Source organism: Microplitis demolitor, chromosome 4 (assembly GCF_026212275.2).
Source record: "Microplitis demolitor isolate Queensland-Clemson2020A chromosome 4, iyMicDemo2.1a, whole genome shotgun sequence".
In the NCBI taxonomy this organism is placed as follows: Eukaryota; Metazoa; Arthropoda; class Insecta; order Hymenoptera; family Braconidae; genus Microplitis; species Microplitis demolitor.
Genome location: NC_068548.1, coordinates 23,573,074 through 23,592,268, shown reverse-complemented (window position 1 = coordinate 23,592,268; position 19,195 = coordinate 23,573,074). Strand labels below are relative to the sequence as shown.

Sequence of the window (19,195 nt, the reverse complement as noted above, 5' to 3'; positions counted from 1 at the left end):
CATAAAAAACGGCCTTCTTATTGACGAACCTCTAAACTCATTTTTTAAAATTTTTTACTTATACTGACATGTAAGAATACACGTGGCCGGAATTTACTACGCACTTATTTATAATTTCGAAATTTTAATGATTTTTTGCACAGAAATTAGAAAAATTTGAAAAGACCGAAATTTGAAAAATTTTTTTGGCGCGGGTACACAGAAATTTTTTTTTTTTATTCTATTACTAGAAATTGCGACTTTATTTCTGGGTCAAGTGAAAACTGTCTAGAAAAAAAATCTACGTTTTTTTTATTTTGAAATTTTTGGGCGAGAAAATATTTCAAAATTAAATTAATGGATTTTTATTTGAAATTTATAAGTCAAGGTCATCACTTAAAATTTCTGTTACTTATCTAATGAGTATTTTTATGACTTCAATTTAATAGTAATTTATACTAAGGCGTAATTGAAAAAAAAAAAAAAAAAATTAATAAAATCCATTATCTTGTAATTTATGATTCCCTAAATATTTTTAAATTTCATTTCCATATTTACTTATTGTTTCAATCAAATAAAATTAATCGATACCTATAAATTGATATCCATTATCAATATTAACATAAATCAATAGAGATAATAAATTCAAAAAAATTAATAATTTTGAAAAATTCAAGCCGACATTTATCTTGTCGACGAATGATAAGACACAGAAATTGCTCTTATCGATTAACGGTAAAGAAGAACAAAAAATATTGATCGGATTTATTGCATTTAAATTCAAATTTAGGACAGAGATAAGATTCCACTAGATAATGAATTGAAATATTATTGCTATTATTTGAATAAAAAGTTTAAAAAAAAATTTTTTCCCGAAGACTATGAAGGAGACTCGATCGAGGACATTCACCTTTCCTTAAGATATTGATTTTCCTTGGAGTAACAACGCGATATTTACGTGTTCCTAAGAAACTACGGTCATTTATTATCACATTTTTTTTTGAGTAATCAAGCGTAGAGTGGAATAGAAGTATGTCTAATTACAATTGATGACCAATGAGGATTAAAATTGTTTTATAAAAAAGCTTAAAAGTGAGGCGCGGTTTCCGTTGAGTTTAGAGTGCGGTGGGGGTGCAGTTTTGTACACTTTGGTTCACTTTAGTACACTTTAGTAGAACGTCGGCTTGTGGACTATGTATTTTGAATGATAGTCATAGTCATAGTCAGACTTTATACGGCTCTGTTTCACTGAAGCGAGCGATAATTCATTGCCTCGTGTTCTACTCGCCTCGGCATTCGGCACGATTTTTAAAATATATTATTTATTTTTCCTCATTCAAATCTATACACAAGTACCTAAAATGTGAAACTTCAACACTAATTTTGTCATCACAAATTTTGAAAAAAATTTGAAACTTTTTTTTGGGAAAACAAAAAGTAAAAAATGGTTTTTGATCCAGTTACTAGTGAACAGAGAAAACAATTTTATAGACAAGGATATGGGGCTCACGTACCTGGGTAAAATTATTTTAATTTATAATTATTTGGTAATTAAATACTTTCATTATTTTTTTTTTTTATAAGAAATAAAAAAAAAAAATATAAAATTGTTTTTAAAAAATTTTGTTACTTTCCGTGTAATCTAACGACAAGTTAACGTTTGTTAATTCAATTCGTTCACTAGTAGCCGGTACTAATTCAATTAGTAACGTCATTATCGTTCACATCGAAAGTTTCGTATTTGCTCGACAAAAAATAAACAAATCTTTTTTTTTTTTACTTTATCGGTTCTCTTTTCAAACTAACTGCAGTTTAAAAATATTTTCCAAAAGCTGCTGAAAATTTTCATTTCTCGTCTTTTAGCTGCTGGATGTTTTTTTTTTTTTTTAATGTATTTACGATTACCAAAGTCTTCTTTACGTTTTTGTACGTCACTACGTCTAAAATATACTTTCACGGCTATTTACGTCTTGAAAGATTGAATCTACGATTTAAATTTCGACTCGGGTGTCAAAAATTTGATTTTTTGATTTGTAGAATAAACTCATAATTAAAAAAAAATTCATGTTCAAATGAAATTTAAAATAAAATTGAAAGTACGATAACACAATTTCTGAAATTGAGACTTGTACGATGCCTGGTACCAAATAACTCCATATATATGTATAAATAAAAGCGAACCGGCTACCACGCAAGCTCTTATCACGCACAAAACTACCCCAAAGAACTTTACCCTCCTCGATGCAATTTTCCTCGAATAAAAACTATTTAAAAGCATACCACATACTATAAATATAAGTCCATATCTTACGGCCCTCAGTAATTCTTATTCGCAGCCTTTCCTCGCTCTTAATCAACACTCTATCGATTTTTATGACAGTGCTGTCATAAAAAATATTCCATCTGCAATGCAGAGCGAATCGATTGGTGTTCGAAGAAAATGAGTTTATTTAATTATGAAAAAAAGGAAATGAATGAATGATAGACAAAAAAAAAATAGAGAGTGTTCTAAGATGATGTTTCAGTTATCAAGGTGAAGCGGTTCACTGGTGCGCGCTGGTTGCTTCTTATTGACGATGCATGCCGTAAAATAATAATTTAATGGTTCATTACTATGAGTACTTATATTTATGTGTATATGTATTTATAAAGACATCTAGTCTTTATTTGTTGCTAATTAATTGCATCAATCTGATAAAACGATGTGATAAGGGCGATCGATTTTTATTTTATCAGTTGTCGAGGCTACTCTGTGACAGCAATTACTCATATTGTTATGTCAGGTCATCAGAAATTAAAATTTCAAATTTCTAAAATAAATATTTAAATGTGTATTTACTTTTTTGTCAACTGATAAAATAATTCAAGGGTTTATTTATATTTTTAATTAATAAATTATAAATTTTTAAATTATTTAGATACACTGGACACTGTCCCACCTTGAAATTTCGAGTAGGAAAGCGATTCGGCGCTAGTACAGAGGAAATAATGAAGGTCAGTAGTCACTTTCCCTAAAAAAAAAAAAACCGATCAATTTACTAAAATAGATCAGTAGAAAAATATAAAAACGTGCCCGTGGTTTTTAAAAAATTTCTACAAAATTTTGAATTGAACCCGCCCTCAATAAAATAAATTTAAAAAATTTTAATTGTTTAATTATAAAAAATTTACAAGATGATTAGAAATAACGAGGAAGGCCGTCAAAAGAGACACGTGAGTCTTTATCGGGAGTATTTTCCTCACTAGTATAAGTGTTGCACTAAATCAATAGCTTATTAATAATTAATTAATTAATTAATTAGAAGCAAGAATATTTTTTTTGTGTACAAGTCTAAGAATAATAATTATTAATGATTGGAATAATTGACAGGAATTGTTGGAGAAAAAAATTCTCAAGACTGGGCCATACAGACCCAATTCAGGAAAAGACGTACTACTGCCAATAGCACGTGAACGTGACATAAGAAGAGACTGGAAGAACAACGCGCATATGTATAAAACACCCCCATTTATATTGGGCTACACGGGTTACATTCCAGGATTTAATAACATTTATGGTCTTCCATTCATGCGCGCTGTTGAAGAGGGTGGGAAAGAGTGGCGGGAAGTGCAAAATAAATTACGCGCTCGACGTGACGCAATGCGCGCCCATGTTGAGAGGACAAATCCACGTAATTTATTGTCACGAGCAAGAACTGATAATGTTGATGTTGAAATTGATCATGGGTTCGATCGTGATAAATCATTTTTTGGTAATTTATCATTATTTTATATATATATAGATAAATATAATAACTAATTTTTTTTCAGACAATCAAGTGACAGCAGACAGGCCACCGATTGTCGGGTACACTGGACACATTCCCGGGGCTAAAAGTGAAATATCTTTGTCGAGAAGGTACGCGCAGGCTGCGAGAAAAGGCCTGCAATCGCTGCACGAGCAACGAAAAAATCGACTAGACTCAATTAATGACTCGGAAACTATACAAAGAGTTTTAGACACAAATTATCTTGACGATACTGGTCACACTAGAGCATAAAAAAATTAATAAGTCTGAAGTTAGCAGACAATTAAAAATTTTTGAATTTTTTTTTTTTTAAATCAATTACAAAAAAAAAAATGCACATGTAGAAAATTAAAAAAACTACAGGTGCAATTTTTTAAAATATTTGTTTTTTTTTTATAATTTGACGTCTTAAAAAAAATCATAAAATTATTAGACGTCGGCTGACTCGAGTATCACAAAAACTAACACATATTTTTTTATCAACCAGTTTCTCAAATCCTATTTATATTTTATTTATATATTTAAATTTTTTTACTCAAAACTCTCACTAAAAAAAAAACCTCCAAAGATTGGGGAGTGGGGGGCAAAATGGAGTACCGCGAAAATTTTATAAAATTTTTTCTAATCTTTGAATATGAGTAAACCCCCTCCCCCTACCCTATAAAAAAATTCCGTCCAAAATCTCAAAATATTTCTCCGGAAATATTTACGAGATAAAAAAAATGAATTGCTATTTCCATTTCTTAATTAATAAAAGAAATGAAATTTAGCCCTGTAAAAATGACTGTAAATATGTAGTAGGAATAAAAATTGTTATTAAGAAGTAAAAAAGTAAATTTATTTGAATGATCAAAGACAAGAACAATTTTCGTAACCCTATAGCACAATTTACACAACTATTTCCGTTGGGAGAGACGGCCAAGTCTCTCGTTCTCGATTTCAAAGGTCTGTTTCCACCGGTCATACGACAGAGAGTCTTCGCCGTAGCTGAGAGACATCAACCTGGCGAAGACTATGAGTCCATGTAAGCTGTCAGCGTTGACCAGCTTGCTGTCAGTGCGTCTCAGAGCGACAAAGTCCTGCTGGATTACATCAGAGATGTCATCTCCCAACTTGAACTCTTTTCCGCGCATCAACTCTAGATACCCTTGGAAATTGGCCAGTCTCTGGTCGTCTTTCAGAAACTGTTTCGCCGCTTCGACTACTTGGGGATAAGTTTTCTCGGTTTCCTCGTCAACTTTTATCGGCACTTGCATCACACAAGGAACGAAAGACTTAGCCTCCGACAGTATCAACACCGGGATATCTGTTTCGTACTCCATGGTGTAGTATTTAAAGTCATAACTTATTTTTTGAAATTTAATTAAATCAGTTATCGCCTGGTAATTTTGTTTGCCACTCGGTGAAATTTTACCAGCAATTAATTTCGTCTCATCGATTATCAAATGAGTGCTGTCACTCAGTTGCAAAATTCCACTGGTCAGTCTATTACAATCGTAGTCTTTGCGCGGCACTAAACTTAAACTATTCAAATTATCGAGTGTGCATTCGAATAAATGAGTTTTGGTGACAAATGAGGTCAAGATGTCGTAAAAATCCCTGGTAAAATTATTGAACTTATCGACAGAGAACCCAGTGATGTTGAGGGGAAAGTTTCCTAAGCACAGATAGTCTTTGCGGGTGTAAATTCGTGATATCAAGTGACAGATAACGTAATCAGCGGCCAGGCTGTCTCCAAATAGAAGCTGACTGAGCACCAGATGCAAATCACTCCTTATGAGGCTGGCTTTTGATATAATTGATGGACCATTTGGTATTTTAGGGACTACTTTGCGTATTTTGATAGCATGGAGACGTGGAACCATTGATGCTGGTGGATTATGGGTCTGAGCCTCAGCGACTTCTACCTCATCCATCGACTCATCGACTGTCAGCGCACTTAGCATAGGATCCAAGGACACGAATCCAATTATGTCCAAGACTTGATTGAGTTTGTAAGGATTATCATCGTAGAATTTGACAATACATGCTTTGCCATCGACTATCGGAACCGGAAAATTAAGCAAATGATCCTTGGAAACAATTACCTTGGGCCGGAGTTGATCAGCAGCATCACTGGCACCTGCTACTGGTTCTGAAGACTCTGATGGCTTTTCTTTTTTTAAAACAGGCTCCGTTGTATCCATCGGCTCGTCCTCGCCTCCACCAACTCCGTCATCCAGAGCTCGTTTGTTCGTTGACGAGACTGGAGCAGCTTTAGCTGACAAAGAACCGTCTCCAGTTGGTTCTAATTTAGGTCCCGACTCTCTCGCCCACTCGTTCAAACCAGGAATCGATATCATTACGCAGGTTTGACGTTCTGAGCTCGTATTTTTGCTGGAATGCAAATCTACATCCTCGTTGGCCTGTGAAATAATTTATTTAGAAATAAATATTGATGAAATTTAATATTTTCAGAGTTTGTAAGCAGTAGCATACATGATAAAACAATTCTTTAAGCTTATCACACCTTGGACTGCTTTTAATTATTTTATTTAAGCCCCATATCGAGTCTGGATGTCATTGATCTAACATGGACTGTAATGATATTCCCTGTAAGGCTTGAGAATTTTTTTTTTTTTTTTTCTTTTTTTTTTTTTCAAAAGAAGCTAAGGAAGTTGTAGAAAAAAGATTTACTTACTAGACACTTGACAGTGTCTCTGTACATCCCGGACCTCATGCTGGTGGCACCGGTGTCCAGATTTTTAACCTGGTAGCTCTCGAAATACAACTCCGGGTTGTACATGTCCTGGATCATGCCGGAAAAACGCACCAGCTGACCATCTTGGAGACTGTGGACTGGTAAATAGTTCAAAGAAGGAATTTCTCGAAGGACATCATCATTTGATTCCAGGATAGAGTCACATAACTCTTTACTCTGCACATAGTACTCTACTGTCCAGTCTCTGATGTCTGGAAATATTTAATTTATTATTTTATTTTTACAAATTAATTACTTGTAGGTTTGAGGTTAAAATAAATAAAATATAATTCTTACTTGACATGTTGACTGATGATCTAGGATTTTTAATTTTCGAGTATCGATTTATTGCCTTGATTGTAATTATTAATTATTTTACACTATTTCTAATAAAACTGTTTTTTAGTTGACGATATTTTTTTCCCGCTAATTTTATGTGGTATAAATGAATATGAGTGATATATTTAGTGGAGCCGAGAGAAACGTTCGTGTATTGTCGGCTCCGTCCTACAGTTCTCCCAGTGAAAATTTGAAATTCCTCTCCCCCTGTAATCCCTTCTCCGATAGTTACAATATTTAAAAAAAGATGGACTGCGCATGCGCAACTCTAAACATTGCGGTGGTGGGGAAAAAATTGTAGTAGGAGCCAATCCCAGACTTTTGCTGGGACGATATCTCGACAGCGCCCCCGACATTATTGAGGAAACTAATAGCGCGAAATTCAAAATTTTAAAAATTTTTAAATAAATGCTTTTAGTTTTACGTTTTTATCATCAGTTTAAATTATTTTGGGTGATTTTTTTAGTTTGAAATTTCAAAAAAAGTCAATGGTGCGCAATCACTTCAGATATTTCACGAAAAATTTTTTAGTTTGATTTTAAATTTTCGCGCCATGGAGTTTCATTTACGCAAGTTCCAGATTATTTATTTTACTGATTTAAAAATTATCGATGTAACAATAATACAAACTTTTACATATTGATATAATATATATGAATATATATTGACGAATTTTATTTCTGAGAGATTAAAAACAAAAATACCGTAAGTATTTTCAAATACTAATTATTTGATAATTCTTTTATTAAGCTGTCATGTTATTATTTATTGAGGTATGGAATAAATATCACAAATGCCAGGTCAGGGAAAAAGTAAAAAAAGAAATGGCAGTAACAATGGCAGTACAACAGCTAAACCTGGAGCAGCAGCTACTACGGCAGCTAATAATAATGGAGGAAAAGGTTCGAAAAAAACTAAACGAAGTGGAGGTAAATCGAGATTTACAATGGACATTTTCAATGAAGAGGTGATGGAAAATGCGTACTATACTTGTCATAATATAATGGACGTTTTGAAATGTCGCGGATTCCCATGGCCAGAAGCCCAAAAGAAGAAAAAGAAAAAGGGTAAAAAATAGTGCCCAATTATCATTATTCATTTCATAATTATTATTTTTATGACATCTAATTATAATGTACTAACTTATAATAATTAACGTGTAAAATGACTCGTTAAAAAATAAAAAATGATTTAGTAAAATTTATTTATTTAAAATTCTACGATAATTTAAATTTAGCCGCCATTTATTTAAATTTATAAAAATTTTTGGCCAGTAATCAATTTATTAATTATTATTATTATTATTATTAATATTATGATTATTATTATTGTCTTTTTATTTATAAGAGAAAAATTTTTTGGGAGAAAAGATAAATATGGAGGAGAGGAAGTTGTAGTACTAGGCAGCAGCAGCGGAAGTAGTTCAGTGCTCGCTATTAGATTGCACCCAACCTGGTGTGCTGTTCCTGGTTAGATATATTCAGAGTGACAAATGCCTGTTTCGATGCTTATATTGTAAATGCAATACTACATTGTGACAATATTTAATATTTTTGATTTAGTATTTTGATTCATTACTGTGATGTTAATAAATTTTTGAATAATATTGTGTTATTAATAACCTAATCCCTCATAAAATTTCCTAAAAATTCAAATATCCAAATTTACTTTAAACAAAATCTTTTGGCATTATGGGAATATTTCACATATATTATATAGGAATGGTTATCATTATAGGGTTTATTTCCATATGCCCCCCACTTTAGAAAAAATTGAACGTTGCATATGACTGCAGCGACGACAGTAGCGCCAACTTGGCGCGAAATTTCAAAATTGAAATTGAATAATTTTATTAAAATTTATTTGTGGGTGCATTTGAAAATGCTCTAGCTCTAGCTTTAGCCAAGCGCTGCCATATAGTGAGAGATAGAGCTAGAGTATTTTTGAATCAATCCTCAGAAACTTGATCTCTGACTCCAGGACATAGGTTTCGGATCCATTTTTTTATTTTTCAATCATGCGCATGTCAGATCAAGACTCGAGCCCAGACGAAGCCGGCAAAATTTTCCATTACTCCATTTGACAGCTACTTTTAAAAATACAAATACGAAACTTATCAATAAAATAAAATTAATGTCACTTGAACTAGAGACCATCTAATGCATCTACAAAACCAATAAAACCAACAGAAACCCTATCAGTCGCAAATAAAATTTTGGCGGTAAATTTGAATACCAACGAAAGTCTGACACGTTGATGGGAGGCATCGTGGCGCTGTGAGCACTCATCACGTCCGGGTTCGAGTTTGCGGGCCATGAATTTAGTCATGTTGACCCCGTATATTTCCGTTATTACCATTGGGATTACATGGTGATGCGATAGCCATTTTGCATAAGCCTCGTTTATCATAATCAACTGTACTCATACGTGTCTTGTAGCAATAGTTACTTTGCTATTACTTATTATTGTTTAAATTTGTAACAATTTACTTTTACCGTCACGTAAACAAGTATATTTTTTTTTTATTTAACTAAAAAATTTTATTTTCGGCGTTAAAAGTTACAGAGACTGATCAATAAACAACCAGGTAAGCATTAATTATTTACAATTAATTATTTAAATAATAATTTACCAAAAATGAAGATGAATAAATATATAAATAAATACCCGTGGCTAGACAGCTAATTTTTGCTGTTTATAATTATCATTAAAATCATTGGCATCGAGTGAGTGCGTGTATTAGACATGAAACAATTTTTAAATTTTAAATAAATAATTAAATTTATAAAAATGCGCGTACTGATTTTTTGAAAATTCAAATACGCATTTTTAAATTTTTACTCTGCTTACATTTTATTTATTTCTGAAATTGAAAAAATTGCTAATTGTCATCCACACACTCATTAGCATCCATTATTTTTTTCAAGCGTCCAGTAACTTCTATCAGTTGATAATTTATTACGAAATCAAATTTCATTGATAAAGAAACAAAAAATAATTTTTTTTTAATCTCCTTATTTTGATAAAAATAAAATTCAAAGTTTTTTACTCCGCAATAATTATTATTTTATTAATTATTTCTCATCTTGTTTTTCTGGTAAATAATTTATGATCCTGAAGTTAGCACACTTCAAAATTTTTGAATTTTTTTCTTCAACGACTTAATTTAAAAAAAAAAAAAATAGATATAAAAATATGCTCATATAGAAAATTTAATAAACTGTAGGTGCAATTTTTTCAAATATTTTTTTTTATAATTTATTGTTCAAAAAAAAAATCCAAAAGTTATTAGACGCCGGCTAACTCCAGTATAATAATTTACGTTATTGAAATTAGCCGACTAATTTTATTTATTTATTTATTTTTTTTTTTTTCAATATATCAAAAAAATGCACCTGTAGTTTTTAAAATTTTCTACATGTGCATATTTTTCTTTTTTTTTTTTTATCTTTAAAAATTAAAAAATAGTTGATTGTCTGCTGACTTTAGGATCATAAATAATTAATATTTCCATTGAATAAATGCAAGGTAATTATTATTCCACCGTGATAACAAATGATAACAATAGCCGTAGCAATAGCGCATTGAGTTGAGGATTTCCTTAAATAATTAATAAAGTAATTAAATTTTATTTTGAAATTAAAGTCGCTGAGTACTAATGACTGACAATAGCTGTTAATAGCTCACGTGGTTAATTTGAATAGTAAAAAAAAAATTATCGTATTTAATTTCATTAGACTAAAGACCATTGATTAAAAGCTTTACCGTCAGATGTATACAGGCATCAATTTAAATTTTTAAAATTAACAATAAATATTAATAGTATTTGAATTTAATCAAAGGAATCCAATACCCTGATTTAAAAAATCGATAGATTGTATCTGTGTAAAACCCAGAACTTATTGATTGTGATAAAATTAAACTGATAACGTCGATGATTAGATAAAATTTTTGAAATCAGGGTAATGATAACTGTAAACATCTGCCGGTACCCAAACAAAGTGGTACTGACTTGATATTAAATAGTATTAGTTTATAATTGATTACTGTTATCACAATGATAATAGTAATTGATATGATAAAATAAAAATAAACAAAGGGCAGGTTGTTAGGCCTGTTATGTAAGGTGTTTTTTATATTTTCCTTTAAGAATGAACACCCGAGTATTCGTTGGCGGCTTAACATACCGGGTGCGAGAGCGCGACCTTGAGAAGTTCTTCCGGAAATATGGTAGAATCAAGGAGGTCGCTATGAAGAATGGATATGCTTTTGTGGTAAGTTGTAAAATCGTTCAATTGTTTCTTTTTTTTTTTACAGCATGGTAGGGACAAGGGTCTATGTCGGTGGCCTTCCATACGGGACAAGGGAAAGAGACCTTGAGAGATTTTTCAGAGGATACGGCCGTTTCCGTGATGTTCTCATCAAGAACGGCTATGGCTTTGTCGTGAGTATTTGAAGTTAAAAAAAAAAAACGAACGAAATTGGGGTCTGGTAAAAACGCGGGAAATTTAAATGCCACCGATAGCACCACTAATATATACATATATTTATATATTATATATTATAATTATAAATTTAATGATTGTTTTAACGAGCCTGAATCACCTGGTTAATGTTTATTATTATTGTTACAGGAATTCGATGACTACAGAGATGCTGACGACGCAGTCTACGAGCTGAATGGTAAAGAATTACTAGGCGAAAGGTACGTGTACATACATTTTTATTTCAATTAATAATATATATACATATGCTGTTTGTATGTATGTATGTATTTATATTTATTAATGAGATATAAATGTATTATTATTGTTATTATTATTGACATACGTGTATAACGTAGGCATGATTTTTTTTTTATAAATTAACGTGCTTGACGAATATACAATATTTTTTGACATCCATAAACTTTACCGCCATTTTGAACGACTACCATCAATTCCCCGAATGTATTCGTGTTATTATTTATTTATTATTTTTTTTTTTTTCATTAACTTTATTTTTATTTTTAATTTATAAATAATAATACTCACGGATTTTATTTTTATTATAATTAACACATTTTTTTTTTATTTTAATTGTTATTGTAAATTTAAAATTAAAAAAAAAACGTGGATTTTGGGTATAATGTCGATAATAAAAATTAATAAAGTAAACGTAAGCGTATGAGGCGAGAGTGGAGTAATGGGAAAAAAAAGCAAATAAGAAAATATTTTAGTAAAAACAGTCGAGGACTTAGGCGGGGTTTTGTTGGGTGTGTTTCAGAGTGGCGGTCGAGATAGCACGGGGTGTTTCAGGGAGGCGAGGCGACCGTGGCTACGGACGCTCACGCTCCTGGAGAGACAAGTAAGCATATCCAATGTGTCTTGTTACAGAATTACTGTAGAGAGGGCCCGGGGAACACCTAGGGGTAGTGACCAGTGGCGCTATGGTGACTCCCGTGGTGGTTATGGGGACTCGAGACGATCTGCGTAAGACAAGCAATTTTTTTTTTTTTTTTTTTTTATTTTTTTTTTTTTTATTTATATACTTATTGATAGACATATCAGTATTTATTTAAGTAACTGATGATTATTGTGTGCTAATGGCATAAATAACTGGAGCGACGATGTGCAAACCTTTGGCATTTATTATGGGTCTCAATCATTGAATAATTAGTAGAGTCAGGGTTGTAATTAAATTCTATGTCCATATTTTTTTTATTTTTATTTTTATTTATTTATTTTTTTTTTTTTTTTTTTTTTTTAATGAACAAAATAAAATCAGTCTTGGTCTAATTACTTTAAGATCCTGAAGTTGGCTGACGTATAATTTTTGGAATTTTTTTTAAATATTTTTTTTTTTGATAATTTATCGTTTAAACGGCTAACTTGAGTATCGTGTTACTTTTGCTGTAATTGAAATCTAAAATGAATTAGAGTCTGAAAGATTAGAAGCTAGGCAATCAAAGATGTAAAAGTTTCTAATAGAAAAATTGGTCTTGTTTGTTGCAGCCGAGACGATATGCGGCACGACAGGTATGATCAATAGCTGGATTAATTTATTAAATGAGTAGATTTGATTTGGTTGAATAGATGATTGATGATTGTGTGCTTGAGCAATGAGTGCTGGTCTGTAGTTATTTGCCGGAGGTTTAGCCATCTATCCGTTATTTCTGTTCACATAAAATCCCTTTTTGCAGAGATAGTGTGAACAGAAACACAAGGACTGCATCTAGCTACAAGCAATCATTGCCCAGGTATATAAATATTAATCAACATTATCTATTTCTTTCTACTGCTATACATTTTCTTCTATCAATTTAAATTCACTGTCAATTTTAATCTCTAAATTAAATTTTTTTTCTTCACTTCATTAAAATCAAAATCTCTATCAGCTTTTAAATTTTCTTTCTTATCAAATAAATCAATTAAATTTCAATATTATTAATAATTATTTTTTTGTACAGATATGGACCACCGACCCGAACCGAGTACCGTCTGACAGTGGAAAATCTTTCAAGCCGCGTAAGCTGGCAGGTAAGTCACAGTCATAAATTTTAAATTTATATTTTTAAATACTTTTCATTTATTTATCTCTTGTAAATTCGTGTCGGGTAACTATAAAATTGTTGAAAAAAAAAAAAGACAGCAATGCACGATGACGATAAAAAGTAAAAGAAATAAATTATTTATTTAACCGTGATTTCATAAATTAAATCAACATAAAAATTTTATTTTTAAATTAAATAAATTGTTTTTTCCTCAGTTAATTTATAAGATTAGCTCCCTTATCACCGCAATGATAATCGATGTACATTTTGATCAAGTAAGATCCTGGAATAAAAAAGTAAAATACATTTTTTTCTAGACTATTTTAAAGTAAATTGAGATTGGATGATACTTGAAAACTATGAAAGTCTGTGTCAGAGTGCACAAGACCGGAGAAAATAAATTTATCTAAAGAATAAATGATAACCTGAGCCATGCCAGGACATGGAACCGATGATCCATCGAAGGTTAACTCGATACTGATTGAACAGTCGATTTATTGAATACAGAGATAAAGATGTTGACAATTACCATCAGAGATGTGGTCCAGATGACTTGTGGAGATCCAAAAGCCATGGAGCCATGGAGATTGTGGGAAATACCAGGACGCAGCACTATGACCGCCCGAGTTTCAATTAACGGAGTATTAAACTCAGACACTGATTGGACAGGTCCCAGAATAAATAACCCAAGAGTTCCATTGAGAGAAATGACCACTGGGAATAAATGTATTTGGTAGCCAAGTCTTACTTGATCAATTTACATTAAATGTATGTCGTTGCAGTTTTAAAATTTCTTTTTTGTTGCTCAGTATATACTCGTATATATCTCGCAATTTATTTGAAAGTCATATAATTTGTTGAAACGTTAGTTAAATTTGTCGTAGCAACCGTTATCTCTTTGTTTTAATAATTATTACTATTAACTTGTTTTAAATTTTATTTACGTTCGGTCAGCAGTTGGGAATTTAAAAAAAAACAATAAAATTCATGTTCTTTCCGAAGAGCCATGTCCTCTTCGCCGTGGAGGTGTGACCGGGACGGTAGGGCCAATATACTGATGATGTTCGATTAAGAGATGACGAGATTCACGTGAGATGAGGCGGGCCCGAGCTTGTGATCAAGTGGTGCCAGAGTTAATATAAACAACCAGGGTACCGCATCACGAAGGATCAAAGATTATCAGAATATATATTTAAATATTAAATAAAGACCAAGGCATACTGGCACCAGGTATACCACCCGCACCGCAGCTTCGCCACCTGTCCCAGGGATAGAGACGATCATTATTGTCTCTCCATAGTTGACATCCTACTGGATGTCAATAACAGTCCACGAGTTCTTGTCAAACGCTGCTTCATTTAAATCCATCACAACAATATATTATTATTATATTTGTCATTATCATCTCATCACCTTGATAACTCTTAACTCCAGCCATTACATCATCACTCACATTTCCAATCACTCCTCACTAATCATCTGCACCGTCACCACATCAATCATTTTCCCTTATAATTACCCATGTAATTAAACCAGTACCTTTATTAACGATAATATATACATATATATAAAAATATATCGTAATTGAAAGAAGAAAATAATAAAATATTGAACCGACATCGCAATTATTGTTGATGTTGTTGTTGTTGTTGTTGTTGTAATTGTTATCATTATCAACTACTACACGGCTGCTAGTGTGCGGTATCATCGTCTATTAAATGAAAGCAAACCAAACAGCGAGGCATCCCCATGAGAAGGGAAACCGGTGGTGCAAAGTCTTGAGCATCCGCTTGAGGTGCCTCAGATCCGATCCGTTCGACCCCCACTGACCAAACGTCGTGTGTCTGGCCTTTCTCTCTGTGTCTGTAAACAAGGTGGTGCCTGGGCCTAAGGTAAATGCGTCACCTTAACCGAGTGTTCTTTTAGATATAGGTTTTAATCATCATTATTATTATTGTTATATCTATATCTTTAAACATATAGATATATATAAATATAAGTATACATATAAACTATACTATTAACAATAATTATTACTGTGCACAATCATTTTTTAACAGGTATTTGTTTTTTATTGTTTAGCAATGGTGATTTATTATGGTGATTATCCTTACTATTAAATATTGACAACGATACACACATCTGAAAATATTGAAATATTTAAATAAACAATTAATCCACTTCTTATCTGCGTAATACTTTTGTAGAAAACTAATATCTTATACATATATGTATATACTGTGCTCGAAATTAGGAGTTTTTATTTATTGAGAAGAGTTTGCTGATTATTTTTTAGCAGCTTTAAAATTTATATTCGGTTATAATAAACATTTTTACAATTTCTTTGTATACTGTACGGAAGAAGTCTCAGTACCTGATCAGAGAGGAAACTAATTCCCTGATCAGGTACTGGGTCTCTTACAATTAAATTTGTTCACTCGGGTGCAAACTCTCCTCAACAATTTGTCTAATAATAATAGATTTAATTATTTTTTTATAATTCGTGATTAAAATCAACTTTTCTTGACAATGCAAGACCTTGAGCAATTACTTTACGCCTATCGGGAAATGTTATTTTTCGACAGTGAAATTTAAAAAAATGAAACAACGAATGAATTTTAATTTCAAAATGACAAAGGATTTAATTAAACTGCAGAATTGCAATCAGGACTTGATGATCTATGGATGATGATGATGAAGATGAAAAATGAAGAAATGATTAATCAAACAATCAATTACAAGTGCTCTGGAATAAAGCCGTACCTGGTACCCACACAAACATGACCCATAAATATCCAAGTCTGATTGATTGATACGATGGAGGATTTAAAGGATAACGATAGAGCCAAGAGGCGTTTCGGATATGAGAAAATTTATCAAGGGATTAAATAATTATTGATAATTTTTACTGGACAACGCGGCTTATGGACATCGCTCTGGATTAATTACCAATCCACTGGCATTACATGGAATCTCTTGATCTTTATCTCTACTCTTAAGTTCTTTCATTGCTGGGTTATTTATTATTTATTTAAAATATATTTTGTTAATTTTGTAATGTAGACTAAAGTTCTATTGCATGTTAAATATATTCGTAAATTAATTATTTTTTTTTTTTTTCTTTTTTTTTAAATCAAAATCTGTTTACTTTTTCTATTGGATTGGTTTGCATTTAAAGAAAAGTTGAATTGCGTATTATAACTAAATTCGGGCACATTGCACGACATATTTTTATGTTTATTAAAAATAATAATAATAATAATAATTAATATTAATGAGATAATGAAACTCAATATTAAATTGAAGAATCAAGAGAGCCAAATATCTAAGTGCACATTCGTTATCAAATCCTCGGAACAAGTAGATTAGTACTACAAATTTATAGTTCAATATCAAATAATTATTTATTTATATTTTTATAATTACTTATGTACATTGCTGATTAATTACTTTTTTTTTTTTTTTACGTCATGCTCAGGATTTGAAAGATTATATGAGACAAGCTGGTGAAGTTACATACGCTGACGCCCACAAGCAACGTCGAAATGAAGGGTAATTATTTATTTTTTTTTTTTTAATAATAAAAAAGTATTTGATTTTCTAAAAATCCTGTAATTTTTTTTTAAAGTTTTTTATAAATATAAATTGCAAATGTAAATTAACATTTGAATTTATTACAGAGTTGTGGAATTCGCAACATACTCAGACCTAAAGAATGCCATCGACAAGCTGGATGACACTGAATTAAATGGCCGAAGAATTCATCTGATTGAAGATAAGAGGAGAGGACGTCGTTCCCGGTCGTCAAGCTCTAGATCCCGTTCTCGATCACGTTCTCGTTCACGTCGCCGTTCACGCTCTCGCTCACGGTAATTTATCTTCCCATTATTTCCACAAACTACTTTTTTTCCAATTGTTAGTATTAATAACAATAATAATTACTATTGCAGAAGCCGTCGTAGCTCTCGTAGCCGCAGCCGTCGTAGCAGCCGTTCCAAGTCAAGAGCGCACTCTAAATCAAAATCAAAATCCAAGTCTAAATCTCCTGAACGCAGCCGTTCACATTCCAAGTCCAAGTGAGTATTTATTAATTGCTTTTTCTTTTTTATTTTATTATTTTTTTCTTAACATCAAATTATTTTTTCTAGATCAAGAGATCGTTCAAAGTCGAAGTCAAAGTCTAGATCACGCTCTAGATCTAAAACTGAGAGGTCTAAATCACGATCACAGTCTAAATCAAAAGCCAAATCACCTTCCAAGTACGTTAACTCTGTCTTATCATATATATTATCATACTTTCTGCCTGTAGATATTCATTTTACAAAAATATTATTTTTTCCAGAGAACGTTCAAGCCGCGAGCGTTCACGAGGTGACAGATCCAGATCCCGATCAGAAAGCAAACACAGCAAGAGTCATAGCCGCTCACGATCTCCAATGAACGGTGACAAGTCACCTCAAAGTAATAAAGACAAAGAAGATTGAACTTAAAATTTTTATATTCTGATAACTAAAAAGTAAAACATTAAAATAATTAAAATATAAATTTAAAACAGGATCATTTAAAATTACACACTAGAATTAAGCCTATTACAATATATTTTTGTTTATCAATAAATAATTATTGTTGTGATGAGTGTACTGATGTAATCTGGCTAACAGGAATTCATTATAAAACTTGTAATTAATTACATCTACGAGTTTACTAAACAAATGGCTATTACTTTTCCTTAGATTTTTTTTTCAATCACTATAAATAATTTATTTTTTTTTTTCGACTAGAGTTCAATTTGACAAAGATTTATAATTAATAAAAAATAATGATAATAATACAATAATTAAGTATTGTATAGGCATTTAAAAGTTTTATATTTGTCCGTTTTTTCATACTTTAATTTGGGAGAAAAAACTTGATCATTTAAACGACCAATTTTTTTTGTATATACTCTTGATTAACATTAATTAAGTAATACGTAATATCTGTATTTAATTAAAAGTTAAATTTATCAATAAAAATCAATTGTATTTAATTTTTTTTTTAATTTAAATTTTATTACTTCCCACTTTAAAAATATGACAGTCATAAATAACATGTTTATTATTTTTAAATATTCATATTGCGCCGCAGGCTTATGATTTTTTTTATTCAGAAATTTAAAAATACAAATTCTATTAAATTTGAATTTTTTTTACGCTCTCGTGACCTGGGATTGGTACCGGAAGTCACAAGGACGCATAAAAAAATCCAAAACTTGATTAATTAATTAAATTTATAAAAATTAGGCAGCAAAGTCAGTATGATATATTTCGTAAATAATAAACATTTAAATCCAACGAGAATGAGTCATTGAATTATTTCCGTAAAATAAATAATATGATTATTATTTAAATATTTATTTTATCAGCATACGTCCATTCTTATCTTAACATTTAAATATAATAGAGTATGAGTAATAAAAGAAGTATAAAAAACAACAATAATTTAACTGCGCAGGCGGGTGTCAGGCCTCGGGTAATTTAACAATTTGTATTTATAGAAGAGAATTTGCGAAAGCAAAAAAAGGACGAGGGCAACTGCGCACAGGGCACAGGATATGACTAGGGTAGTGACACATCAGACGTCGGTCTTTTTTTTATGGGGCAGAAGCAGAATAGTATGGGAAGTACGAAATAGCAAAGGAGGGATGTTTAATTTTAAAAAAATATATGAAATTTTGTGTGAGGTGGGGGCCAGCTCGCACTCCAATTGGCAGCTGCACATTCGGAATACGTGGGGGGAGGATGTACTGAAGCAAACCAACCCATACTTCATATATAT

The 19,195-nt window shown here is 31.4% G+C and overlaps 4 protein-coding genes across 13 annotated transcripts; 3 read left to right on the top strand and 1 right to left on the bottom strand.

Moving 5' to 3' along the window:
* Positions 1 to 1,184: 1,184 nt before the first annotated feature.
* Positions 1,185 to 4,064, top strand: LOC103576380 (protein FAM166B-like). Its single transcript, XM_008556576.2, has 4 exons — positions 1,185 to 1,497; positions 2,898 to 2,973; positions 3,350 to 3,731; positions 3,790 to 4,064. The coding sequence occupies exons 1-4, from the start codon at positions 1,424 to 1,426 to the stop codon at positions 4,017 to 4,019; spliced, it is 762 nt and encodes a 253-aa protein (XP_008554798.1). The 5' UTR covers positions 1,185 to 1,423; the 3' UTR covers positions 4,020 to 4,064.
* Positions 4,065 to 4,583: 519 nt separating this feature from the next.
* Positions 4,584 to 7,040, bottom strand: LOC103576379 (mini-chromosome maintenance complex-binding protein). The gene is made up of 3 exons (XM_008556575.3): positions 6,805 to 7,040; positions 6,448 to 6,719; positions 4,584 to 6,172 (listed from the first exon to the last, which is right to left on the bottom strand). The coding sequence occupies exons 1-3, from the start codon at positions 6,809 to 6,811 to the stop codon at positions 4,664 to 4,666; spliced, it is 1,788 nt and encodes a 595-aa protein (XP_008554797.1). The 5' UTR covers positions 6,812 to 7,040; the 3' UTR covers positions 4,584 to 4,663.
* Positions 7,041 to 7,471: 431 nt separating this feature from the next.
* On the top strand, positions 7,472 to 7,924 carry LOC106694071 (small lysine-rich protein 1). Its single transcript, XM_014444146.2, has 2 exons — positions 7,472 to 7,551; positions 7,620 to 7,924. Exon 2 carries the CDS (start codon positions 7,640 to 7,642, stop codon positions 7,922 to 7,924), a length of 285 nt encoding a protein of 94 aa, XP_014299632.1. The 5' UTR covers positions 7,472 to 7,551; positions 7,620 to 7,639.
* A 1,258-nt stretch (positions 7,925 to 9,182) lies between these two features.
* Positions 9,183 to 18,407, top strand: LOC103576378 (serine-arginine protein 55). 10 transcript variants are annotated; one of them, XM_014444164.2, is made up of 12 exons: positions 9,183 to 9,433; positions 11,164 to 11,290; positions 11,481 to 11,551; positions 12,112 to 12,192; positions 12,840 to 12,863; positions 13,028 to 13,084; positions 13,295 to 13,364; positions 16,857 to 16,930; positions 17,059 to 17,247; positions 17,329 to 17,454; positions 17,527 to 17,637; positions 17,721 to 18,407. In XM_014444164.2, the coding sequence occupies exons 2-12, from the start codon at positions 11,165 to 11,167 to the stop codon at positions 17,860 to 17,862; spliced, it is 1,071 nt and encodes a 356-aa protein (XP_014299650.1). In that variant the 5' UTR covers positions 9,183 to 9,433; position 11,164; the 3' UTR covers positions 17,863 to 18,407. The 10 variants fall into 10 exon arrangements, with proteins under 10 accessions (XP_014299650.1, XP_014299653.1, XP_014299655.1 ...); XM_014444162.2 differs by lacking the exon at positions 12,112 to 12,192 and adding an exon at positions 12,222 to 12,317 and having other exon boundaries at positions 9,185 to 9,433; XM_014444165.2 differs by lacking the exon at positions 11,164 to 11,290 and adding an exon at positions 10,997 to 11,120 and having other exon boundaries at positions 9,186 to 9,433.
* The last annotated feature ends 788 nt before the right edge of the window (positions 18,408 to 19,195 follow it).

Bases quoted from the DNA above. Each gene is read 5' to 3' on its own strand.
- LOC106694071 (XM_014444146.2), top strand. From the start codon at position 7,640: ATGCCAGGTCAGGGAAAAAGTAAAAAAAGAAATGGCAGTAACAATGGC.
- LOC103576380 (XM_008556576.2), top strand. From the start codon at position 1,424: ATGGTTTTTGATCCAGTTACTAGTGAACAGAGAAAACAATTTTATAGA. The intron at 2,974-3,349 runs GTCAGTAGTCAC...AATAATTGACAG, and splicing joins GTACAGAGGAAATAATGAAG to GAATTGTTGGAGAAAAAAAT. The intron at 3,732-3,789 runs GTAATTTATCAT...ATTTTTTTTCAG, and splicing joins TCGTGATAAATCATTTTTTG to ACAATCAAGTGACAGCAGAC.
- LOC103576378 (XM_014444162.2), top strand. From the start codon at position 11,165: ATGGTAGGGACAAGGGTCTATGTCGGTGGCCTTCCATACGGGACAAGG. The intron at 11,291-11,480 runs GTGAGTATTTGA...TTATTGTTACAG, and splicing joins AGAACGGCTATGGCTTTGTC to GAATTCGATGACTACAGAGA. The intron at 16,931-17,058 runs GTAATTATTTAT...AATTTATTACAG, and splicing joins AAGCAACGTCGAAATGAAGG to AGTTGTGGAATTCGCAACAT.
- LOC103576379 (XM_008556575.3), bottom strand. The intron at 6,173-6,447 runs GTAAGTAAATCT...ATTATTTCACAG, and splicing joins GAGACACTGTCAAGTGTCTA to GCCAACGAGGATGTAGATTT.